The 27,102-nt window shown below is 36.7% G+C and overlaps 2 protein-coding genes across 2 annotated transcripts; one reads left to right on the plus strand and one right to left on the minus strand.

Annotated features, from left to right (window-relative positions):
- Window positions 1–25,634, plus strand: LOC147504761 (myosin-1-like). Its single transcript, XM_086557506.1, has 24 exons — window positions 1–1,020; window positions 2,455–2,556; window positions 2,642–2,785; window positions 2,900–3,050; window positions 3,186–3,213; window positions 3,395–3,560; window positions 3,728–3,791; window positions 3,943–3,956; window positions 4,042–4,126; window positions 4,296–4,399; window positions 4,539–4,677; window positions 5,639–5,757; window positions 5,865–6,017; window positions 6,102–6,191; window positions 8,286–8,363; window positions 8,672–8,830; window positions 10,153–10,356; window positions 17,705–17,910; window positions 18,717–18,852; window positions 20,754–20,883; window positions 20,989–21,135; window positions 21,224–21,333; window positions 22,462–22,671; window positions 23,042–25,634. The coding sequence occupies exons 1-24, from the start codon at window positions 514–516 to the stop codon at window positions 23,522–23,524; spliced, it is 3,729 nt and encodes a 1,242-aa protein (XP_086413632.1). The 5' UTR covers window positions 1–513; the 3' UTR covers window positions 23,525–25,634.
- Window positions 24,872–26,752, minus strand: LOC147504762 (disease resistance protein At4g27190-like). Its single transcript, XM_086605356.1, has one exon. It carries the CDS (start codon window positions 26,750–26,752, stop codon window positions 24,872–24,874), a length of 1,881 nt encoding a protein of 626 aa, XP_086461482.1.
- Window positions 26,753–27,102: the final 350 nt, after the last annotated feature.

Below are 27,102 nucleotides of genomic sequence, written 5' to 3' on the forward strand. Positions count from 1 at the left end.
GTTCTTAAAAGTCAGTTCACCACCTTAAAAAAACTAATTTATTATTTAATCCATACCAATAACAATTCCAAAAATTTCATAATCATCATCAGTACTTAATCGTAATTTGACTCCAAAATGTGGGACCTATTTAGTACTCTTTCCCTCCAGATTTCACGTTACATGTTTCAAAACTCAAAACCCAAAAACTATTTTATTTCTCCAATGCCTCTTTTCCCTTATTTTTTTATTCAAAACCAGGGACCTATTTGGAATTTAAATTTGTCCCCAGAAAAATTCCTTTCAAGCTTTAATGGTTAAGCCAAAAACAACAACAAATACAAATGAGGTAAAAAATGTGTTCTTTTCTGCTTATTTTGATACACAAGGTGTAAATAATATTTTATGATTGAGTTTGGTGAAGAATATTTCTAAATATTTGATTTTTAGAAATGGGCATTTGTTTTATGGGTAGTTGTTTCCATGGGATAAAAAAAATCTCTACTTTGATCGAATTATACAAAGAGTGATTGAATGAATTCATTAGAGGAAATGCTGGCGGTGAGTTTGCCGCCTGGTGGTAGTGCTGGGAGAAGCTCATTAGAGGTGATGTTGAATTCTATACGAAGAAGAGACGAGAAACCAAAGGATGTACCACCTGCATTGCCTACTCGTCCTGTTTCGAAAGCTAGATTACCTACCTCCAAAAGGATATTGCCTAATAACTTTAAGGTTGATGATTCTGCTCCTGAGAATATACAGAATGAGATAGGAGAGAAGGATGGGAAGAAGAGGGATAGAAAAGATTCAGAGGATGATGAGAAGGAATTGGGATATAAAGTAGGTGTTTTAGGTAGTGGAAAGATGTTGAAGGTGGAAAAGGTTTTACCGGCTCAATCTCCTTATGTAAACAAGGTAGATAAGGATAAGGATATGTGTGAAGAAAATAAGGAGTCAAATCTTGCAAATGGTCCTTCGTCGTTAGGGTTATTGGTTGAAGAATCCGAATGGGGGCAAAACATCCGCAGCATTCTGAACAAGGTATGACATTAGTTGTTTTCATAGTCTGAATAATTATGGATGTCACTTGTGAACATGAACTACAGTCAAATAACATATTATAATCAAGTTTCGTAGCTATTAGAATCATTTTTTTTTCCTTTTGCTAGGTAAGCTATATATATTAACGATAAAGATGGGGATGGATCCATATACCACACCTTTTGTACAACAGTTTAGACAACACCCTTTGTTAAGTTGAACTAAAAGCTAATACTTTGTGGGTATGATTTTATCACTATAAAGATCATATCCACAAAATTTGAGTTTATTTCGAAATCTCTACCCCTTTCAAAAATTGATTTGAAAATGTGATTTTTTTTAACGGTCAGGATTTAAAATTTTACAACCTTCTTTTGGGATCTTTAGAAATTTCCAAATGAGCCCATTTTTGTAGGGTTGTTATCCATGGTGTGGGAGGTGATATCCACAAAAAATCAAGTCGTAAGTAAATTTGTAGAGTGAGATATAGGCCATTATAAACTGTTGTATAAAAAGTGCTGTATATGGCTCCTGCCCCGATAAAGATAGTTACAAGTGTTGGTTCTATATGTGTCATAGTGAAATCTATGACTTTCATAAAAAACATCTAGACCATGGACATTAGAATCACAAGTTAAATGAGTGTAACAATAGACATGCACTGATATCATTGCAAAATAAATGGGCAAGATCATAGAATACACTAGAGGAGATGGACTGTAGTTGGGGCATCACTGATTGTGTATGATGCTTATAGTGGCATGCTACTTGCCTGTGGTGCGAGGTTATGTTGCTCTGTCCTTGCTTTGTGTTAATGCTTGGGGTGAATTTCCATACAACTGAGGTGGTGAGGTTGTAGGTCCCAGACAAGGGGGTAAAAGTAGGAGTGTCTAATTATCTCAGATATTTTTCAGCTGAACAGGCAATCATTCACATATAATTAGGTTGTAGACGCTGCCCTAAACTGTCTAAATGTTGTCTTCTTCTAGTCATAGCTGTTCAAGGGCTGATACTAACTAGAATACTGCTATGCAGTGGGGAGTGAGCGGAGAGAGGGAGAAGGGTTGTTGAGATTGCAGAGAGAGTGAGAGTTTTGGGTGAGTTTGGAGAAGAAGAAGAGAAGAATAGAGATTGAGTTTTCAGGACAGTCAGACGAACAGCAACCAATTGACATTCTGGACCCAAACCCCCCAAGTCCAAAAACGTTCGCTCCGCTCACTCGACTAGGTTCTAGGATTTACACAATTTATATTTTTCTCTCTTAGTGTTAGACGCTAGTCTTGAGCTGGCATAGAGGTGAATTTTTATGCTACTATTTTATCTGGTCTTAATGGTTTGCTTTGATTATGTAGTCCTGTTTTCTATATCTTCCACTGTTTGATTATGGGTACCTGTTATACAATACATGCATAAAGATGAAGTGTTTCATTCCAGAAACTTCGCGTGTGGTGTCGGCTCCCTGACGGCCAATGGGTATCTGGAAAGACACAATCATCATCGGGAGAGGATGCTCTTGTTATGCTTTCTGATGAAAAAGTGAGTTGACTTTTATATTCTTTAGTTGAAAAATGTACGTAATCTTTGTTGTCTCTTATCCAAGAAAAATCTTGTCCTCTCTCAGATTGTTACTGTTCCTATAGACAATATTTTACCTGCTAATCCAGATATCCTTGAGGGCGTGGATGATCTTATACAGCTCAGTTACTTGAATGAACCATCAGTCCTCCACAATCTCCAATACAGATATTCTCACAATATGATTTATGTAAGTGCACTTCATTTCCCCCCTTTTTTTTTTTTTTTTTTTTTTGATTCTACTTAAACACTTTGTTATTACCGTTATTTGTGGTTTGCTTAAAATTTTGTTCTCTTTCTGTAGACAAAAGCCGGACCTGTGTTGGTTGCCATTAATCCCTTTAAAGATCTCCAAATTTATGGCGATGAGTTTGTGATGGGATATAAGCAGAAGCTTATGGACAGCCCTCATGTGTATGGCATAGCTGACACTGCGTTCAGTGAGATGATGAGAGGTGAATAATGCACATTGTTTGCCGTACTTTCTGAAGATACGTCTTTCTCTGTCTGTCTTAACTTTTGGTAAAGAACCTTGCTTGGTTAGTTCATGAAGCTCTTAAACTTATCCTCCCATTTTATGTATCTTTCAGCTGAAGTAAATCAATCCATCATTATAAGGTAGGGTTCTGTAACTGTGAGTTTCCTTTCTTATTTTCCTTTCTTGGGTTTTATGCTCTCATTTACTGTGTAAAAGAGTTGTAGAAACTTAATTAATTATTGTTTGGGATAAGCAAAAAGAGTTTGGATCTTATGCAAAGTATTAATTAGGTCCCGGGTTCATGCTTAATTTCTACAACAGCGGCGAAAGTGGAGCTGGGAAAACGGAAACAGCAAAAATAGCAATGCAGTACTTAGCTGCACTTGGAGGTAGGAATGGGATAGAAAATGAAATCCTTCAGACAAATTGTATACTGGAAGCGTTTGGGAATGCAAAAACATCCAGAAATGACAACTCAAGCCGATTTGTAAGTTTTCAATCCTCTCGATGCTGTCGTAGTTTGCTCTTGTGTTCTAGTTAAAATAAAAGGTTTTTCTGTCTTTAATTTCATCTCACTTAATGTTCACTACAACAATATCTATTAAACATATATATGTTCTCTGTTGACTTGCACCTTATTTGTGTGTTATACAGGGAAAACTGATTGAAATTCATTTTACCACAACTGGGAAAATATGTGGTGCTAAGATTCAAACATGTAAGCATGTTTGATTGTTTATTGCGATTGTATATTTTTCTGCCACAAAATAGTGAATTGGGCCAGTCCATTTTAAAACCTTTAACTGACTCACTTGCTTAATACTGTGTATTTTGTTGACCTCAAAAATACCTTTTGACGCTGTGACTAGTTCTGCTTGAGAAGGTATCTTTTATATCTTTAGATATTCTTCGTGTTATTTTCTGGACAATTCATCCCATTTGATTGAATCTTGTGTCTCTGTGACCAGTCAAGAGTAGTTCAACTGGCTAAGGGAGAAAGATCATACCATGCCTTTTATCAACTTTGTGCTGGTGCTCCATCCTATCTAAAAGGTTCTTATCCCATCTCCATAAATAATGTATCGATTTCATTGTATTATTTGTCATTAATACTTAATTGTCTGGAAATTGAGCCTCCCTATGTTTACTGTTTATCAATTGAGTGGAAATCTTATAAGTTGTTTCGTCATAATTAAGAATCAGTGTTTGTGCTGCTTTGCAGAGAGGTTAAATCTGAAAATGGCTGGTGAGTACCACTATTTGAAACAGAGTGATTGTTTAACAGTCAATGATGTCGATGATGCTCGGAGATTCCATTTGCTTATGGTAACTAAAAGTTAAACATTATACTTGTAAATTACACTAATACTACTTATATCTATTTTTTAAGTTTGTAGTTCTTTTGCTTTTTATTCATAAATAATGACAACGCAGCTTTGGGTTTCTGTTTCGTTCATTTGATCAGGAGGCATTAGATATTGTTCAACTTTGTAAAGATGATCAAGAGAGTACATTTGCTATGCTTGCTACTGTGCTATGGATGGGAAACATTTCCTTTCAAGTAATTGACAATGAGAACCATGTGCAAGTTGTTGAAGACGAAGGTATGAATCTACATGCATGACTTTGTATCGGAGTACATTTCTATTCTCTAAAGATTTTGTTTACCCGAGTTTTCTCTTTCCTTTTTATTCCCACCCTAGTCAGTCTACTTACTTTTAGTCAAGAAACTTGATATTCTGTTGAGTCACCTTTTATCTTTTCCTTTTCTTTGTGAAAGGGCTTCGTTACTGGTCTTGTCTATCTTCCCACTAACATAGCAAAAGCTTATTAACTAAGATAAAATTATGAACTAGAGTATTAAAACTACGAGAACTTTGCTGTTGGTTTATAAGAAATGAACAATGACAAAGAGATGTCTCTTATGTAGTCTTTCTTTACTAAGAAGGCTCAATCAGAATTTAGAAAACTCCTAATTTGTAGTTGGAAACAGTTTTGTCCGGAACCCCTAGCTAATGGAGAGAGGCAAAACGTGCAACTATGGGGCTTTGCTGAGCAGGTTTGGGGCTTCCCTGAAAAGTCGTTGGTCCTGAATAGAGTTTCAACAATCATTTATTGATTTATGATTCCCTTGCGTGCGATTTCTATGAGACCCAAATCTATATACAGATATTTAGAGTCCTTCAAATGAGCAAACCAATATATTCAATCGTGACGAAGTGCATGATCTTAGAGCTTGAAGCTCTTACATTATGTCTACTCATTGTACGTTAGTGTTACGTTATTCAAGAATTCTTTTACTAATCAAGCAGATTTAAGGTTTTTTTTTGTTAGTTGCTGAGTTCTTACTTGTGGTTTTTGTTTATGCTATGTGGTTGAGGTCTTCTCTGTTTCTTCTTTATGCTTTTAACATAGTTTTTATTGGAATAGAAAGTAAAGAAGAAATGATCTTCATTTTTTTCGTTCACTTTTTTTGTCCTTTTGAGTTCCTTCCAATTTTTAAATAACAAAAGGTGGATAATAGCTCAAGATTTGATTTTAGTTGATTAATTAGTTTTTCTACAGCTGCAATAAGTACTGCAAAGTTGATGGGTTGCAATGTTCAGGACCTGATGCTAGCTTTATCTTCTCGCCAAATCCGTGCTGGAAATGATTCTATAGTCCAAAACCTAACTTTGCCGCAGGTCTGAATTAAAAATGCTTTTCTCCCCCTTTTTTCGTTTGAATTATTTTTTCTTTGCCGTGTAAAAATCTTTAACAGATACTAATGTTTTTTGTTTTATTTCACCAGGCCATTGACTCGAGGGATGCATTGGCAAAAACCATTTATGCAAGCTTATTTGACTGGCTTGTAGAACAAATCAATAAGTCACTTGAAGTAGGTAAAAGGTGCACCGGAAGATCCATAAGTATCCTGGATATCTATGGTTTTGAATCATTTCAGGTATCCGTCTGATATTTTATGCTGATGTTGATGGTTGAAAGTTTGCAGTTTTTACCATTTTGACGACTGCATGCATATTTGCAGAGGAATAGCTTTGAGCAGTTCTGTATAAATTACGCAAATGAGAGGCTGCAACAACATTTTAATAAGCATCTGTTTAAACTAGAACAGGAGGTGAGCATCCATGCATCAAGATTACAGAGATCATGATGCTGATTTCCTTTATGTGAGTTCAAGGCAGCTCTTGTTGATTTTCTGTTTGGTAGCACGTGAAGAAATAATAATGAAATGAAAGTTTATTTAAGAAGTTACTGAGTAATGACCTTCCTCACGACGCATAGAGAGGGAGACAGATCCTCACTTAATCTATGTGCGAAAACCCATTTACTCTAAATGATAAACAACTTGAAATGTGGACCTTACAGTTTAAAGTTTTGTTGGGGCTGAGATTCTAGAAGCAAGAGAGAACACCATAATGCCAACTCGGTTATATTTTGTTGTAATGCCCCAACTTACTATATCCAAGCTTGCCTCACTAGGATATAGTATATCAAGACACCTGAGCTACTTGACCGTCTCGACAACTGCCAGAGCAATCAAGTGATCTGTTTACAAAATGAAGTCATTAAGATGATCCTAAATCCTTGCAGCCCGACGTTGACTTAGCATTACTCTTCTTTATTTTCTTCTCCCTTTTGTTATGTTGGAGATGTATCATTTGTTTAGAGAAGTAAGTGCTCTTTTATAACATGGTGGGATTTGTTGTATTGGACATTTATGTTGGGACTTGGCTGTGTCATTTGTTTAGGATTATCTTAATGACTTCATTTTGTAAACCGATTACTTGATTGCTCTGGCACTTGTCGAGACGGTCAAGTAGCTCGGGTGTCTTGATATACTATATCGTCGCGAGGCAAGCTTGGATATAGTAAGTCGGGGCATTACATTTGTACCTGTTAGAAGTATGGACAGTGTCTAGCACAGGTTCATCACCGTTTCTTTTTCTTCCTCTTAGTGTATGTGTTGCCATAACTAGAAGCCTACTTCACCATTTTCCTTCACATTTTAAAAAGAAGAAGAAAAAAAATAAAAAAAATATTATAGGATGTTGGTAACCTGTGCAAGTTATGTCAGGATCTAGAAGAATCTCCATAAGCCAACTTGCAACACCGTAGTCCAATTCTATCCAACTTCAAATACAAGATTACATAAATGTTTAAAATTTACTCATGCATTACATTTTTGAGTATTTAAAGTTTAGACTTGTCAAAAATCCTTACTTGAACATTACCAACACTTGGTATCTGTCACTTAGAGTCTTTACCAATTGACACTTCGCCACCTTCACATCCCCCATGGTTGTTGAACAATGACTTGGGTGTTGTCAAGTATCCAACTTAGTGTTATCACCTAGACAAAGGCATCTTAATATTTTCATTTTTATTTTTATAATTAAAATTATTTTTTGTATTTGTATTTTTATTAATTGCCTATCAGACCTATATGTTAGAACTGCTTTTCTCCCATTAAGGTATATTTCTTAAATGCCCTTGTTGCATGCAGTTCCAAATACCCTCTCCCATTTCTTTGGCTTCATTTAAGCCATATACAGTCTTGTGGTTGTAGTACATCTTTCACCTTCTTCGACTTAATAAAATCCTTCCCGAGGAACAAGGTAGTAAAAGGTGCTTGTAGGGTTATGGAAATGAGAATCAGTGAATGTTAATTTATTGTCATTCTCGTCAAGTGACATCAATAGCCAATGGTATAGAACTAATTTAATTAGTTGTGTGCCAAAGAATACCCAGAGCTCCCTCGAAGACAGTGTTATATAATGTTTACTGTGTGAGGTATACCTACTTCTGAAAAAATTTCTGCTTTAAGCTAAGATTAAGCTTTTTAGTGGATATCTCTGTTAACAAACCGCTAACGATTGCGGTTTGTCATGGAACTGCAACATTGAAAGAAGGATATGTAGTCATCAACTAGCTAGGAGGAAGAATAGCAAAAATAATCATTTACATACAAGAATCTAAGTTGTACGATACATAAAGACTGAAACCCATGGCTTCTCAATTCTCAAATCAATTAGTGAAGTAATCTGACTTTCTTGTGCTCTGGTACTAATGATGATCTTCTATTTGTGACGTTGATTTTCTTTATTTCAGCTTTTGTATAGTTTGACATTCTAGAGCTTCCTAGTGTGTTAATCTTGATGTGTGAGTAGTATATAGTAATATCTTTCTATGCCCGAAACATCTATTTCAGGAGTATGCGAAAGATGGTATTGACTGGACAAAAGTGGATTTTGAGGACAATCAAGAATGTTTAAATCTCTTTGAGAAGGTATACTCTCTCTCTCTCCGTGTTATATTCAGAATCTGTGTGTTTCTTTTTGTGTGTCTTTATATTAGTATGTGGTCAAGCTTTTAGTTTGATATATTGTTAGCAATCACAGTTTCTAGTAGAAAATATCTTTTAGTGGTATTTTTTTATGTAGGGTGTGTTTAATTGGTGTGAAGTTTTCCATTGACTTTCTTTTTTATAGGAAAGTTCAGTTTAAAATCTTGATTTGATGGCAAATTCACTATGAAATTGTTGTAATTGTGTGGGAAAGTTTTTCTAATGATGCTGCACTGGCCTCTTTCCCGCAGAAGCCATTAGGGTTACTTTCTCTACTGGATGAGGAATCAACCTTCCCTAAAGCCACTGATTTGACTTTTGCCAATAAGCTTAAACAGCATTTGAGTGTTAATCCCTGCTTCAAAGGGGAAAGGGGTGGAGCTTTCGGTGTCTGTCATTATGCCGGACAGGTTAGTTATGAGAGTTTCCGTGCTTCAGAGACGGTTTAATTGTTTTACTTTTACCCTAGAAGATTGTGACTTGATTTTTAAGTTGGTTTCATGACTAATCTATGATTCTTAGTATCCTCAATACCATTGTACTTTAGAAGAACCATATGATAGGCATTTTTGAATCAGTGATTTGTGGAAACCTGAAACTTATTAAAGCCCTTGACAACTACAAAGACTGAAAAGATGCAAAATGACACTATTTTGGGAATTTTGAGTAAAAAGAAAAAAAAAAAATTGTGAAAAATGCAAGAATCTTAACCTTAACTTCCCTATATTCTAAAGTGGTGTCTCTGCTGACTTGGTTTTTGGGGTGTTAACAATCACTAGCATTGTTGCTCCAGTTTGGACGGTTCCCACATTCGTAACCAAGAAACTTCAATGATTCCATGTTAATGGATTTAATCTAAATTAGTTAGTTGCTAAAATATCTATAACAATTGTCCCTCGTGGATAATAGAAGTCTGTTGCTATCTTTTGATAGTTTATTCCAGTGGTCTGTTTACTTATCATACTGAAATTTGCCTATCCAAGTCAAATTATTCTCTGAGAAAAATCTTTTAGTTTAGACCACTAGACGTAATGGGTTTCTAGAACCATCTCAAATGTGTTTCCCATTGAAGTTTAATCTTCTTAAGAAAGGAATTATGAAAAACACAAAGAAAAATGTACTGACTTATGTATTATTTGTCAATGATGCGCCTGAATTCTACCAAGGACGTCAAGCATGTTTTCAGCTGAAACTGCATCGAGGATGTTGAGACTAGCTGACCCACTAGTACAAGTCTAATCTTATTAGAATTGAATTTTTGAACCAAGCTCCCTTACCATCTAAAGAAGAGAATAGGAAATTGGGAAAACTAATGAGGTAAGTGCTCATTAAAGTGGGATATTTGCATTCTGGTTACCAAATTATGAAAGAACCATTAAAGTGGGGTGAAAAGGCAGAGATTGACTGTTAGGCGACCATTTTTTTGTCGCCCCTGGCTGAATCTAGTGTCCGTAATGAAAAGTTTCTTTTTTATAAGCAAGTCTCCCCCAGCTCCTCGTTACAAAATTATTAATTCACTAAAGCTCTTCATATTCTCAACCAAGAAAAACACTTGCGTTATACTAAGTAGGAGCGCGCTTCTTTATTCAAAAGAAATATACATTATGAAATGAACCCACCTATAAATCAGTTACTTGGCTTATATAGTGTGCCCTAACTTTCTCAGTATATCTGCTCAAGTGCTCGTGTTTTTGAGTTTGCTCCACTGTTCTAGTAACCCAAGTTTTATCAGGTTTTGTATCATACAAGTGGCTTCTTGGAAAAGAACAGAGATCCAGTGCATTCCGATTCCATTCAACTTCTTTCATCTTGCAGTTGCCAACTGCCACAGTTTTTTGCCTCAAACATGCTTAATGCATTGCAGAAGCCATTAAGTCCTTTGTCCCGGCTAGGTGCTATTGACTCCCAGAAACAAAGTGTTGCAGCAAAGTTTAAGGTGAAAATAAAAGTTCAATCTTCATATTATGTTTCTTCCCCTATTATATCTCAATTTTGCACAATTACACTCAAATTTGTGATATATATAATACCAAATGCAGGATGGAAGTAAGATAATGGTACTGATTTTTAAACAATGAATTTTTAAAGTTATTTGGTTATTGTAATTACTGTTTCTGTTGTTAACCCGATTATTTATTTATTATTAGTATATTAAAATTAATATTACTGTCATTATCATTATATGATTATTATTGTTTTTTGTTATAATTGCAATTTTCTACTGCTGGTTTAATCCGAGTGGATTGTATGAATTAGGACTTGATTTTTTGTGGATATGATCAGCTCACAATGTAGATCATCCTCACAAAAAATCGTCCTATTTGGATATGTCTAACCTTGGAAAAACTAGCATTTAATTTTGAATTTTTATCTAACGGTTCAGAATTTTCCGATTTCACAATAACATTTGATTAAATTAGACATATTTGAATGAGCCGAAAATTTGTGGGCATGTTATTTATGGTGGGGAGATTATATCTACAAAATATCAGCCCTTAATTCAACTTTTAAGTCCATATTTCTTGGGAGTGGCTAGGATGTGGTGTGGATAGAGTGGGAGTGGCTCTATCCCCCACCTCTCTATTAATGAAGGAAAATATGTGGGTATCCTTATGATGTGAATTAGGGTTTCACATTGATAATTGAGTCCTATATTAGTTTCTATATCATTAGGGAGTACTAGAATTGGGTCTCGTTAGTATTTTGAGGTTATTTAGTATAAGGGTATTTTGGGGTTATTATTAATTCCGAATTTAGGGCGTTTTATTTGTTTTAGAAGTTGTATTCCTATATAAGGGTATTGAATTAAATTGATTTTAGTTGAGAATTCGTTTCTTTGCAATTGCGATTGCATCAAATTGGTATTAGAGCTAGATTTCAAAGCTAGATAAAAGAATTATTAGTGGAGAAAAAAATAGTTTCCGCAACTCAATCAAAGGTATATCAATTGGTTTATTGTTTCTTCTGAAAATATATTTGATCTCTTTACGGTTTTAAAAAACAAAAAATGTGGTACTGGTCAGAGTAATTCTACATTGACACAGAAAAACTGACACAGTGACGTGGCACTGCAATATCAATGTTACACTATGAAAAACTACCACTGCAACATCAATATTGCACCGAGAAATAACACTGCAACGTCAATGTAACATTATGAAAATCACTGCAACATCAATGTGGCACCATGAAAACCACTGAAACATTAATGTTGCACCGAGAAATGCAACTGCAACGTCAATGTTGCATCACAAAAACCACTGTAACATCAATGTTGCACCATGAAAAATCAATGGAATGAATGATTTGTTATGAAGAAAAGATGAGAATGGAAAGATGATATTATTGGAAATAGAATAAGTGTTCTGAGAGAGAAAAAAGATTTTTGGCTCATATTTTCACCATTGCAACATCAATGTTGCAACATGCCACGTCACTGTATATTGACTGTGTTATTTTTTCTGTGTCAGTGTAGTATTACTCGTATTGTTCATCATTACTGTTTCACGTACTGTTTATTGCAGTTACTATTCATCGTTAATGTTCCGATATTGTTACTGTTTATCGACATTGTTTGCATACTGTTCAATGTGTTTACTGTTTACACACACTATTCGCTGCAAATTTATTTTTTGTTCCAATGGCTACTACTATTAGAGAACTTAATGTGAAGTTTGAGGCATTAGAGAAGAGTGTAAATGATAGAAGTGTGAAAACATCTGGTTATGATGAGAAGTTCATTGCCTTGGATGAAAAAATTGAGAAATTAAAAGTGGATTTGACGACTTCTCTCGATGCGCATTTTGCCGAGTTATGAGATTTGGTGGCGAATGGAAAGGAACCTTGTAGAGATAATTTTCCTCCTCCCATTATTGTGAATTGTCTTCAACCAATTGAGCGTGAGTTCAAGCCAAAGATTGATATTCTAGAGTTGATCATGGAACCCGAGGTTTGCCTCGAGTGGATTGCCACGATAAAGAATGTGGTTGCTTATCAAAATACGTCGGAAGATCACAAGGTGTCTTGGGTTGCTACAAGGCTTCGAGGTTTTGCTTTGATTTGGTGGGTAGAGTTTCTCCAACAACGCTTACGCCAGAATTTGAGTCAAGTCACTACATGGGAGCGCATGAAAGAAGCTTTGGTTATTAAGTTTGTGCTTATGAATTATGCGTAACAGTTGTACGGGAAGTTGCAAAATTTGAAACAAGAGTCTAAGTTTGTGCAAGCATATACCGAGTCCTTTTACCGTCTACAGTCACGTTGCAACTTGCCAGAGAGTGAGGAAGTCCTCATTCGCCGTTATATGCATGGTCTGAGGGGAGATATTCATTATGATTTAGTCCATGTTCGGATTAACACCTTGGAGGAAGCTTACAGTTTTGCTAGTGAGTCTGAGAAGAAAATGAGTTACCTTTCTTCCATGTCATCTTATAAAGCTACTCCCATAGGTCCAAAGGGAATTGTTAAGTGTTATAGTTGTGGTCAAGAGGGTCATGTTCAAGCAAACTGTTCTAAGAAACCAGTTTTGACTATTAATGTGGAGACATCTCAACTTGAGACGAAAGAGGAACTGCAAGGATACACATCTGATGGAATTCTTACTCCAGCAGATACAGGGTCCCCTATGCTTATGGCACATGTTTCGCCTATTGCAGAGTCTACACATGGTAATGTATTTCGACAGAGTGCTACTTTATATAATCCACTGGCTTCTAAGACTTGTTCTGCTCATGTGGTTTTGGATAATGGCAGTAGTATTTCTTTGATTTCTCGTTGCATGGTTAACACACTTGGTTTGACTATTATGGTACATTGCCGACCTAGGAAGGTGCATTCTTTCAGAGTTAGGGATTTTGAGGAATTGGCAGAGACAGTCCGAGTTGGTGTTCACATGAGAGATTTTAGTGACTATGTTTTTTGTCATGTGAGTAGTCTTGATGCCTGTGTCTTGGTTTTAGGCACCACTTGGCAGTATCGTGTCCGAGCTGTTTATTGTGCATGGGAGCAGACTTATCGTATTTCTCAGGGTCGATGTGTTTTTACATTGCGTAATCAGCCATTACGAAAGATGCCGTCTCATCATATTGTGCTTGCTAAGTCTAGGAAGGATGCTTATCTGCCACCTCATCGTTGTAGTGATTGGAGATCTAAGAAGACTTTTAACTCGTCAGAGTCGAGTTCTTCAAGTCGGGGAGTATGATGTGAACTGGGGTTTCACATTGATAATTGAGTCCTATATTAGTTTCTATGTCATTAGGGAGTGCTAGAATTGGGTCTAGTTAGTATTTTGAGCTTATTTAGTATAAGGGTATTTTGGGGTTATTAATAATTCCAAATTAAGGGTGTTTTATTTGTTTTAGAAGTTGTATTCCTATATAAGGAGTTGTAGGCCTTTGGCCAAGTTAGTTTTTGGATGGAATTGAATTGATTTTAGTTGAAAATTCGTAGAATTCGTTTCTTTGCAATTGCGATTGCATCACCTTATGGCATGTATGATTTGAACTCATATAGTCTTCTAGATGGCGGTAGAAATCTCCTTTTCAGTCTTTTTATTGAGGCTTAAAAGTTTAAAATCTCAATGCCGACAAAGATGCAATCCCTGAATTCTTAGCATTTGTAGGCGATATTTCTACGGTTGTGTGGTTAAATACAAAGGAAAAAGGTTAATGTTAATGAACTTTTGATTGACAAAATGCTGACCTTTGATGTCGATCTCTTCGTCAGATATCGCAAAATTCACAAAATTCCGTGTCATTTTGTATAATGTGAATATTGAAGAGTAACTCTTTTTCATTTTGTATGAGGTATAGATACACGTTTACATTAAGTGGCAGATGCCAAACATGTGATCAGTGAAAAAATCGAAAATAATCAAAATATATTGATGTGGACATCTAGTCGAGTATTGGTCAAGCCCATGGGTGCATGCAATAGGCGGCCTCTTTAGTTTAATTGATTTTTCCGTGTTTAGTTATTTGCTGCAAGGGTATGCTAGTAATTTCTTTGCTTAACAAAGAAAACCCTAGTTGGTTGTTATAAATAAGGGCTTGTAATTAGGTTATGAGTTAGTTGTTTTGTGTTTATGAATTATTGAGAGATTTTCAATAAAAGGTGAGACGTAGGGTTTTGCAAAGTGTAGATTTTAATTAATTGTTGCTTCCGCTGCTTCAATGTACATTATATTATATATATATATATATAAAATACATATGATAAGATGAATATATCTAAAAGGTAAGTTTAACACCTTGGATGCTTCTATTGATGTTTGTGAGATTAGGGTTGATGCATGAGCATGGAATAAATAATTAATTAGTAGTTTCTATTTTATTTGGTTTCCTAATTCAATTAGGAATAGGAATTAGATGGTTTCCAATTAGATTTAGTAGTTGTTTTCTTATATAAAGGCATCTAGGCCTTCATTGTTAGGATGGTTATTATTGAATATTAATTCTTTGTGAATTGTTCTTCTTGTTTGAAGGTATAAACCCTAGTTTTAGGTGTTTGATTTATTAAAGTTTATTGATGTTCATCCATTGTTGGAGCTTCCGCCAACAAGATACATCAAATTGGTATCAAGAGCCAGGTTTTTCTTGGGAGATATTGTGATGGATTATCGAAAAAGAGGTAGAAGAGAGTCAACTGCCGCGAAGTCCCCATGGATCGAAGTACCATACCGATCCTCATACTTGGAGTGATTGTGATTTAGATCGCAGCCGCCGATCGAGATTTCCTCCTTCAAAAAGGTATGAACCTCCCTTTAGATTTCGTTCCCCAACTCCCAATTGCCGCCGCCAAAATTTTGAGTCGCGAAGATCGTATTTTCGTAATGAATCCTACAATTACAATGAAGAGGAGTCTTTTATTGATTCCGATGAAGATGAGTATTCCGATGAGGGATATTCTCACCAAAATAAATATGCTGATCCTGAGACATACTACCCATCCCAACAACATCTCATTGTTGAGTTGTTATCCTGTTTTGATCCCCAACTACCACCGATGAGGAATCTCGACTTTGATTTTTCTAATAGTCGAAATCCGGACAATCAATACCATCAACATGGTGTTGATCAGTCAAGTCGTTATAGATCTATTTTTTATCGACAACCACAGCAGTGTACTCATGCTTGGGTGGCTGCACCAACACCCCAAACCCATAGGCATCATGAACACCAACAAGGTAGGGGTGATCAGGGAGGTCATCTAAATTTGAATTCCCAACACAGTGAGGCGAAGATAAGGAATAAAATTTCTGATAGATTTGTGAAGTAGGTTATCCCGCCGGTTTGTATATCTAATACACATGGGATTTATAAAGCATGTGCTCCTTCTGCTAGTGATTGTTTTAACCAAGCTGCTGCTGCAATGGATTTTGTTTCTAACGAAATAAACCCGCAACCAAGTTCTTCATCCCCACAGCTGGATTTTTACACTTCTAATCAGATAGAAATCACCTCACAAGAATGTCATCATGAGAGTCTAATTCTTGGACGTCAACAACATCTGGGTTCAGCTCTCCCCGATCAGAAGCATAGTCAATCCACTCCATCACTACCACTTGTTCAATTGCAAAACTGTGATTTGGACTTTTGTCAACGTGATGAGAAAAAATTGAAAGATTCTGATGTTGAAATCAGCACCTCAATGATTGTCAAGAATGAGAAGAATAAAGAGAGTTTGAAGGAGTTAATGAGGGGAGCTACTGCTTGCACCGAAGAGGATATCAGTTCTTCACAGGCTCACTATTCACCACCAATTCAAGTTGAAAACACTGATTTCAAGAGGAGAGAAGACAATGTCGAGACCAATCCCTCCCCACCACTGTCACCCTTACCTCACCATCACCATGCCGAACATCTTTTAGCACCAGTAGTGCTGTCCCAACTAGCGATTGTTGCACATGTTGCAGTAGCTCAAGATGAAGAGAAGAAAGACTCACTAGCCAAGAAAGATGAGACAAATATGAAACAATGGCCCTTTGACATTGTTGGACTTGGTATCCAGCCCATGCTAGTCATGATTTCTAAAGGAGTGGAGCACCAGCCTGCTAACAAGGAACTTTTGCCTCAAGTCTACCAATTGTCTGATCAAATTCGAAGAAATTCAGAAAAAGGCTGTCAGTTTCTAGGTATATCAACTTCTAATCTTTTTACAGGTAGAAAGGATTTTGATCCTTGTGGAGGAACATTTGTTTTCTATTGTCGTAACATGATAGATGGTATTGTAAATGTCAGGGCTACAGATGCTAATGCTCACATTTCAAGTTTTGCCAACCATGGGCAAGAAGTCATGGGTGACCGTATTGCCAATGGAAATCGACAATACCAATGGCAAGATTGTAGTCTACATTGGATTTACTATTCAGTTAATGGTTGTCGCGAGTTTTGTAAGCTTTCCACTGAGTATGTTGATCCCTTCCTTTCCAACTTCGAAGTGGAATCTGGGTACGACAACAAAGCATTGAAGTGCATTTTACGCGAGTTACATCCACCAAATCATTTTTGGAACCGAGTGCTGGCAACGTTTTGGTGTATTATTCTTCTTGTGAGCAATTATTTGGGTAAAATTCAAGGTCGAATTCCTTTGAACCACGGGAATGTGATGATAAAGTACAAGAGTTTTGCGGAATATTCACAAGTCTACATGCAACAAACTCGAGGACGAGTTTCTTTCAAGCGGGGGAGTATGATGCATGAGCATGGAATAAATAATTAATTAGTAGTTTCTATTTTATTTGGTTTCCTAACTCAATTAGGAATAGGAATTAGATGGTTTCCTATTTGGTTTCCAATTAGATTTAGTAGTTGCTTTCTTATATAAAGGCATCTAGGTCTTCATTGTTAGGATGGTTATTATTGAATATTAATTCTTTGTGAATTGTTCTTTTTGTTTGAAGGTATAAACCCTAGTTTTAGGTGTTTGATTTATTAAATCTTATTGATGTTCATCCATTGTTGAAGCTTCCGCCAACAAGATACATCAAGGGTGTTATTAGGTTTTAATCATATGAGCAAATATTTCTTCTGGTTTATGGTAAAGATTCATTTGTAAGTCATTTTGGGGTAATTTCTTTTGTATAGCTTCTATCAGAATAAGCTAAGAGCATTTTGGTTTTTGGACTGTTTTTGGTGCATAAGCTTAGCTTTATGCCATTTTAATCTATTATTACGTATGATAAATGAACTAAATTTGAAGTTAAGAGCATTTTGGTGTGCTGTTCACCATGTTTTTGTGAAATCACTAACATGGAAGCTTAATGTAAACCTTCTTATTACTTGTAGGGTCAATTGTTCAAATTGATGCAGTGGTTGGAGACCACCACACCACACTTTATACGCTGTGTTAAGCCAAACAGTAAGCAACATCCTGGGATGTATGATAATGATCTTGTTCTACAACAGCTTAGATGCTGTGGAGTTTTGGAGGTGGTCAGGATCTCAAGGTCTGGGTTTCCAACTCGAATGACACACCAGCAGTTTTCCAGAAGGTAGTATATGATGCATTTATGTTTTTATAATTATTCTTGCTCAAATTTATGTCTATCCTTGCTCAATGTGACACCTTAAAAGGGCACCCATTGCACACTTGTTTAGGTCCAATAGATTTTCCACAAGCAAAAGTAGTAATCAGTAAAGTGAATTCTTTTCCACTCTTACAGACAATCAGATTCCACCAAACTTGTCACAAAAACTTCCTTCTGCACTAGTAGTAGATTACTTGGCAAACTAGCAAACTAGTGCTTATAGCAGAAACAGGACCCTAACTTTGATTCTCAAGGAAGAATATTTAAGAACAGAAGAAGTCATTGGCGAGAGAGAATTGCTTGATGTTTTGGATAGACAACTTTGAGAAACGCTTAACCTTTGAGGCTTTGTTGAAGGTGTTTATGGTGATAATCGATTGTAAGCGATTACTTTAACAGAAAGGCCTTCAGTGCTGATTTCCTTTTGGTCTAGGCACTGAGTCTTTTCAGATGATGAAAAAAATTTGAACTCAGGTTTACTAGAAGCTTTTGGACTTGTTCAGCGGATCATGCCTAGAGTGAAGTGTTAGAGTTAGTCTTTTAAGTATCACACAAACGATTAACGGAAAAGGATCATGCAAAATACACTTTATGTATTAGTTAATGAAGGTAAAGAAGGGTATTGGAGTTTCGATGTGTTGGGCTAGACCAGATCTGATGGTCATAAAGAAGTGTGAAAAAAAGTCGTTATAAGGTGTTGCCTGATGCAGACCACTATGAAATCCTCTAGGATTTACTCATACTTTTTTTAAAAAAAAAATTGTTTGCAGATACAGGTTTCTTCTCTTTGAAAATGTTTTACCTGAGGATCCTTTAAGCATATCAGTGGCTATTCTCCAGCAATTTAATATCCATCCTGATATGTATCAAGTTGGTTATACAAAGTTATTTCTCCGAACAGGACAGGTAATTCCCTTAATTGACGACATCACTACGAATTTTCTTTAATCTTCACAACTAAGGGTTTTTGTTTGTAGTACTACTAGTAGTAGTCGTAATAATAACAACAACAATTATAGTAATAATAACGATAGTAATGGTACTAATAACAAAAATAATAGTATTTAATTATAACAGTATAGTAGTGCTTACAATAACTGTACCAATGGTAAGGATAACGATTATGATGGCCTATCATGCCTGAATATGGACACGGTTATCAACCTTGATTGTACACAGATACGGATAGAAACATTTTATGTTTGGAGAATTTAAATTATCTAATGCATGTAAATATGGAGCAGCAGTGTGGTTCTCACTGCCCCTTGATCTCATGGCTCCCGTAGTGATGCAGGAGCATTGATATGGAATTGGCATATTGCCTATTTTCATTAAAGGATTTTTTAGTATTACCCCCCAACTAGATGAGCCAATTAGGATTTCCCCCAACTAGATGGGGAAATTAGGGTCTCCCTCCTGAGTGTTTTTTTTTTTGTGTGTACTCAGGGGGGGGACCCTAATTTCCCCATCTAGTTGGGGGAAATCCTAATTGGCTCATCTAGTAGGGGGGAAATCCTAGTTGGCTCATCTAGTAATAGGTTAATATTGCTTTCTTATTTGTTTTAGAACTAGGTTATTTAGTAAGGTTTCTATTTTATACTCTAACTAGAAATAGGATTGTGGTTTATTATATAAAGGTATCTAGACCTTCATTGTTAGTTGGATTTTATTGAACATTTATTCTAAAAGAATTGTTCTTCTAGTAGGGGGAAATCCTAGTTGGCTCATCTAGTTTTAGGTGCTTCTTTTATTAAATATTATTGATAAGTATCCATTGTTGAAGCTTCCGCCAATAAGATACATCACATAGGCTTTAATAACATCTAAGAGTGTAATGAATGTTTTTGGTATTTAAGGAATTAAGGTTTTTTTGTTTGGTCCACTACACTCAAATAACACCAATATAGTTGATGTAGACATAGAGTTCGTCAAGCCCATGGGTTGCATTAGGCGGGCCCCTTTTAGTTGGTTTATTTTATTTAGTTATTTGCCATGTGGCATATTTTCATTGGTTTGTTTTGTTGTCAATTAGTATAAATAAGCGCTTGTAGTTAGGGTTTCAGTAGTTGTGTTTATGAATTATTGAGTGAGATTCAATAAAAAGTGAGACTTTTAGGGTTCCAAATAATGTAGAGCTTGTAAATTAATCAAAATCTACACTTTATAGAACCCTAAAAGTTTCACCTTTTATTGAATCTCACTCTAATTCATAAATACAACTATTGAAACCCTAACCACAAGCTCTTATTTATACTAACTGACAACAAAACAAACCAATGAAATTATGCCACATGGCAAATAGCAAAATAAAATAAACCAACTAAAAAGGGCCCGCCTAATGCAACCCATGGGATTGACTTTAACTCTATGTCTACATCAATAGTGTTAGAAGTGAAAGGATTGCTTTGGTATGGGATGTCTACTAGTTTTCAAAGGGGTAACTATCAGTTTAGAGACCTTGCATTAGATAGACCGAATGTGATAAATGGCATGTGATGCGTGCTGGTAGGTTTATTGAGTTAAGGAGTTCGTAGTTTCTTTTCCTTGTTTCATGTTTACTCACCAGTTGTACTTGTTAGAGTCTAAAGGACATCAAGTAAAATGAACATTCAAACTTACTGTTTCTTGTGTCAACTGTTATATTATTTCAATTGACATGCTGTCTGCCTGTATTGCTTCTGTCTTAGTTATGTAGATATATCCCATTTCTTTGTAAGATGTGGCAACTACTCTAGGAGAAGTTACTTCGACCAAAAGTTCCAGGTTTTCATTTTTGATTGAATTTGCTCTGTGTTTGTGCCTTACAGATTGCAGCATTGGAAGACGCAAGAAAAGGGCTGCTGAATGGTGTAGTCATGGTTCAAAAGTGTTTCCGTGGTCATCAAGCCCGTTCTCACTTCTATGATTTAAAAAGAACAATATCTATATTGCAGTCACGTACTACATATGAACTCACTCTTGACTATTGTTCGATTATTTAATGTTGATATTGGTTTCATACCATCTGTTGTCTGATCTTGGCTGGGTTTTATGTTCACACAGTTATCCGCTGCCAAAATGCGAGAAAGGAGTATCAGCTTTTAATAAATAGGCGAAGAGCAGCTTTTCTCATACAAAAGCATCTGAAAAAGCACATTGCAAGGAGAACACTGGCTGATCGGCAGAAGGCAGTTACATATTTGCAGTCTGGTAACTTCTATAACTATTTTCTTAGTGGAATGACATTTTTTGTTCTGTGCAATCACATAACTTTTTTTCTTTTCCAATCTTTCTGCAGCAACTAGAGGTTGGTTGATCAGAAGGAATATATACAAGATGAAGAAGCATGACAACTCAAATTCCGACAACAGAAAGTTTGGAAAGGAACCAAATATCTCAGGCCTTAAGGTACTTATTCCTAGACCTCCGGGTACTGGTTTTAGGAGTATTGAAGATCATTAGTGGCAAGAAATTTTGTATTACTTGGACTACTCAACATTTTAAAATAGGGCATTGTAAAAAAGGTCAGCTGGTGCCGCTGTCATTAGGTTAAATTGGTTGAGTTGCAAATTTGCAATCTGCAGGCCCTTGTGGAGTTTCCAATTTGTTATTTAAACTCAATAAAGTGGACTTGAAAATACTTGAACCTAAGTTCCATAACCTGTTATGTGGGAAGGTCCTTATGGTGTTTCAACTTTGTTAGTGAACTCAATTAGGTGAACCTAAAATCCTTCAACCTAAGTTCCATAAACAGTTTTCTGTGGAGGTCTCGCTAAAGGAAATCTAACTTATTATACTGAAAGTTAAGTAGAAGGATTCCTTTTTTTTTTGGTATCTACTAATTATACAGGTTTTCATTCTGTTTCTTCTTTGGAAACAAAATGCATTGTTTGGATGGTACAGTTTTTCTCCAAAGTTACATTGACACCGTATTCGACATGGAGAAATATAAATAACTGAGCTAATTACATACAACTTGTGCGTGTTGTGTCTGACACGGATATGCGGACACATATCCGACACATATTTCTCGCGTTATAAGTGTAACAAAACCTTGAAGTGAACGTATGAAATCCATACATTTCAGGATTTCTGATTCATTGAGGAACCCACTACTAAATCTATCTCAATTGTGATGAATCATCTGATTTGGGGATTAGTTCAATTGCTATTTTGTATTTTGTTTGGGCCCTCCTTTGTTAGTTCTCTCCTATTTTCACTTATCATGTCACCCTTTTGGCTCTTATTTACTTGCTGGTTGTTCAGATTATGCACACCCTCTTAGGTACATAATCCTGTGAAAAATGGCATGAAGCCACCTGGTAGATTCTTCCATCAGGACTACCAGATGAGATCATGTGTATGCATCTACAATCTATTTCAGTATACAATTGATTGGGGTATGTAATGTAATGGAACTGCTGTATCTGGAAGAATATCTACCATGGGTTGTACCTGTTTCTCTACCACGTGTATTCTGAGTTTCCTTCTCAATTATTATCATTGTATATCTAATCTCGTATACTTTTTCCTCAGAAATCCGTGGAGCATGTTCTTGTCCATTCTTCAGTTCTTGAAGAACTTCAAATGAGAGTTCTCAAGGCGGAAGCAGCACTTGGACAAAAGGAAGAGGAGAATTCCTTATTGCAGCAACGTGTAAAGCAATTGGAAACGAGGTGGTCAGAGTATGAGGAAAAGATGAAATCCATGGAGGAAACATGGCAAAAGCAGATGACATCTCTTCAGGTGACTCTCTCACCTAGTTATATATTTCTTAGCATCTCCAGCAGGGACACATGTTCTTTCCACTTGAAAAGTTACAAATATACGTCAGTATGCACAGGTTTTTGCCACCATCACTCTTTTTGTTTCGCTTTACCAACTGTCTGATAGAGCGGAAACACCACTTGCAAAAAAAAATTAAAGTCTAAAAAGGTTCTCCCAGTGCAAGTTAACTGATATGGACCATACAAAGTTGTTAGTTTTTAGATTTGAACAATATCAGGCTATAGTTAGTTATCTGGGTCAAACAGTGCTTCTATACGAGATTGCGGAATTAGTAGTGACGCTACACTTACATCACTGGGGGTTAAACTGTTGGTGGAAATTGTTGTAGGTAAGTCTAGCTGCAGCTAAGAAAAGTCTCGCTGCTGGCGGTACAACTAACGTAAACGGGGAGTTTGATGCCTCCCCCCTGCGTCATGATTATGACTCTGAGGATACAATGTCAGTGGGAACCCACACTCCTGAGGAAAGCACACCTGCTAAATTATCAAATCACACTTCTAATTCTCCAGCAGGGCAAGAATCCAATTTTGCTTGTAGTGCAGTCAGCCACCTGGTAAACGAGTTTGAACAGCGGAAACGGGTCTTTAGCGATGATGCCAAATTCCTTATAGAGGTCAAATCAGGGCAGTCAGCTTCGACTTTGAATCCCACTGATGAGCTTCGAAAACTGAGGCTCAATTTTGAGGCATGGAAGAAAGACTACAAAACTAAATTGCGAGAGACAAAAGCAGCACTGCAAAAACTTGGTAATGCAGAATCCAATAGGACTCGTAAGAAATGGTGGGGGAAAAGGACTGCTAGAGGGGTGTAGTTTCTTGGATGTTAAAAAGTTTTGTATGCATTGTAACTGGTGAAGCATATATGCACAAATTAGCACAGCCAAGCTTTAAATCCACTTCAAATTGGGGATACAGAGAAAGATGGCTCAACCAGACTTGATGGTTGAAAAGGAATTCAAACGGCTTATCGTCTTTTGGTACTGAATCCAATTAGCCATGCATCTTCTAATGATGAACAATCGTTCTCGTTTAGAGGAGGGAAATTGGTTTTGTTGTTACAATTTCTACTAGCAGCCACTGTATTCTTGTTAATAGATGTACGGGAAGTCCGAAGAAAGCGGGAGTTTTCTTTCTTTCCCTTGTATACATGTATGTACATTTTGCCCGTCATTATTGTATTTTCGAATATGTAGAACTTTACCTTGAGTATATGTAGAACATGAACTTTTTGTCTCCAATACACTTAATGCACTCTTTTCACACACAATTTTGAGTCTGGCACACCTCGTCTTGCATAACAACAAAGGAATTAAACACATTAGTCTTCCAGCTGTTAGATCAATATATTTTTTTCACAGTGAGGATTGGATTCCAAAGTTTACTTGAAACATTTTATGCCTGAGCCTTACCGTGCTATCTCCAGTGGTGTTTTTTGTTTGTTCGCTTGTACACCAACTATCAAAAGCTAAAATTGCAGGGCTACTAGAAGCTCTGTACCTTTTCTATTTCCTTCAATACTAGAATTAGGTTTGTTACAAACTAACAGTTAAATTGTAGAAGTCCATCAAATGATGTGTTAATGTGTTATATATTTAATTGCCCCTGTATTTAATCTTTCTAGCAAGTTATAGTCCATGCGATTTTGAGCCCATCAGGGTTAGCGCACGAAAATTGGACACGCAGGTTCGACTGTTCGAGTCCCCTCACTTGCAATGCTACTGAAACCGACAAATTAATTCGGTTCTTGTTGTTGCTTGCAACCACGTAATTCTCTTCTTCCTGCTTTGTATGCTGATACTGTTGGTGTATGTAACAGAAAGATTTGTGAGGCACAGGCAATATATATGTATCTTTACCGAAAAAACTAAGATATGAGAGCTAGTCATGCATTTAGGAATTGAATTGTTAAGTAATGGCAGAATAGAGAAGGAAAAACCTTTTTCAACATCTATTTACAACAGTGGCCGTGGTCATTTATTCTCAAACATTGTATTGCATCTCACAGATTCACACTACCTCATCAATAAAAATGACGAACATTAAGCACACCAGAAGACTTGATATAATTCACACTTAATAAAAAATCATTACCCAAACAAGCATTTCAATACGATGGTTCCTTGGAGATTCTATCTTCAGTGGTAGAAGTTGGAGTTGGATCAACTCTCCAATGATAACAACTTTAGATTTGTAAATCCACGTATTTCCTTCACTGGTAGCATCTTGATGGAAGTCTTTTTCAGGCTAATCATTTCAAGCTTGTTTAATTTTCCAATCAAAGAAACATCTTGCAGCCCAGAGCAACCATCCAGACAAAGCGTTCGGAGGTTCTCAAGGCATGCCAGTGATGATGGTAAGGAGAGGATGGGAGTGTGGCTGAGATCCAGAGTTACCAAAGATGTCATGCCCTCAAAAAAACTTTCAGGGATTATCTCCAGTGACTGACACCTCGACAATGCCAAGGTCAAGATGTTTGGGCATTCAGAACGCTCAGGGAGGTCAGTAACTTCATTACTCATCAGCGAAAGTCGCCTGCATTTTTCCAACATCTCCTTCTCTGGCCATGCTTCCAAACCTCTACCGGCTCTAACGATAAAATCATGCTCTTTTGAAGCAATTATTATCGACACATCACGAATAACGTCGTGCATCAAAATGTATCCATCCCTATCACCCTTTAACAACAGATGTGAAGACGTAAGTTTGTCAACCACTGTCTGTAATTTTCTCTTTGCTTGCTTAAGATTGATATTTCCTACTAGAGCTTCACCCATCACATACCTCAGCAGTTCATCCGTACTTATCTTGTGGTCTTCAGGGAACAGGCAGCAGAACAAGAAGACTGCTTTGGTTTCATCAGTTGGTAAATAATCGTAGCTAAGCTTGATTGCTTGGAAGACCCTTGGTTCCATATCTTCAATATAAGTGAAGTAGTCAGACTGTCTCAACTGTTCAAGTACATTTTGCCACGCATTTTGATCCTTATCTCGCATCGCCCTTCCAAGTGTAACAAGTGCTACGGGTAATCCCTTACATTCTTTTGCAACATCTTTAGCCACTTTATTCAAGTCAGAAGAATCTACTTCACTACCTGTATTTTTTTGGAACAAACGCCACGAATCTGGCTCCGATAAACATTCTAATCGAACATTGGCTTGTGTTTTCATCGTGCCACATACGTCTTGCCTTCTCGTTGTTAGCACGACCTTACAGCCAGTATGATGTTCCCCACAAGGAATTCCGACCTCCATCAAGTCCAGTCCCTTCCACATGTCATCTAAGATTATGAGGACCCTCATTTCTTGCTTCAATCTTTGAAATAATTTCCTTGCTCTTAAATCTCCCCTCTCCTGTCCAAAACTCAGGCACAACTCCTCCGCAATTTCATCCTGAATCTTCTTCAAGTCATGGTTCTGTGAAACACTCACCATCACAACCACGTTGAACAGCTTGTTCATTTTAACTTGATGGCCAATTTTTCTCATCAAGGTCGTCTTGCCAATACCACCCATTCCGTGCACTCCGATTATGCTGACTTTGTCATTCGTCAATGCTTTCATGACCAGGTCCATTGCTGATTTTGTGGATTCAAATGCCTCGAAGTCTTCAGTAGGCATCAGTTCAATGTCATATATCGGTGCAGGATTCGATACATCATTCAAGTTTTTCGCTTCATTCAGTAGTTCAGTGACCGTAACAAATGTTTTCTGTGATCTTTTCCCAACTTTGTAACGGCCACCACCCCACCCTTTGAAAGAACTATCAATGCCACTGGCTTTAGTCTTCAGTTCGATCGCATCTGTTAGCACCTTGTCCACCTTCTTTAGCCACCTTTCAACTACTTGGTAGACCGTGTCTCCTCTCCTCCTAGCTGTCTCGACTCTTCCTTTTATATCATTTCTCGTGCTGGTTAAATCTTCAACTTTGTTCGACAAATCTTCAGCGTATTGTTTGTAATGGACAATGTAACTAATTCGAGGACCAAGAAAAGCAGATGAGTACTTAGCTGCCTCAGTAGCAGGTGTTGCTAAACCTTCCATTGTTGTTTGCTAATTTAAGGTGCCAAGTGGTGGAAAACAAAATACTTAAGACAGAGAGCTAAGTAATTAAGTAGATCAGAACTCAGAAGTTTGTATATAATATCTTTAGTTGATCTCAAAGAGATCCTATAGCTTCAGCGACTCCATCTATTATGTTCCTTATTACAAGATGATCTTCCTTGAAGGTGCTGTGAAAGTAGAATGAAGGGGAGGGGAAGGTAGGAAGAAACAGCCCAATAGAAAGACTGAAGGAAGAATCTTCAAAGTCTATGCCCTCAGGTCTTCAGCCAATATGACCCCACTTGCCTACCAATTATTTTACAACCAGTGAAAGAACATCTTGAAATATC

The sequence above is a fragment of the Coptis chinensis genome, chromosome 4 (genome assembly GCF_015680905.1).
Source record: "Coptis chinensis isolate HL-2020 chromosome 4, ASM1568090v1, whole genome shotgun sequence".
Lineage (NCBI taxonomy): Eukaryota > Viridiplantae > Streptophyta > Magnoliopsida > Ranunculales > Ranunculaceae > Coptis > Coptis chinensis.

What these genes read in the sequence shown, in the direction of transcription:
- LOC147504762 (XM_086605356.1), bottom strand. Translation starts at nt 26,752, where the DNA reads ATGGAAGGTTTAGCAACACCTGCTACTGAGGCAGCTAAGTACTCATCT.
- LOC147504761 (XM_086557506.1), top strand. Translation starts at nt 514, where the DNA reads ATGAATTCATTAGAGGAAATGCTGGCGGTGAGTTTGCCGCCTGGTGGT. An exon ending in TGCTCCATCCTATCTAAAAG is followed by an intron (nt 4,127 to 4,295) that starts GTTCTTATCCCA and finishes GCTGCTTTGCAG; the next exon opens with AGAGGTTAAATCTGAAAATG. An exon ending in ATGGTTTTGAATCATTTCAG is followed by an intron (nt 6,018 to 6,101) that starts GTATCCGTCTGA and finishes GCATATTTGCAG; the next exon opens with AGGAATAGCTTTGAGCAGTT.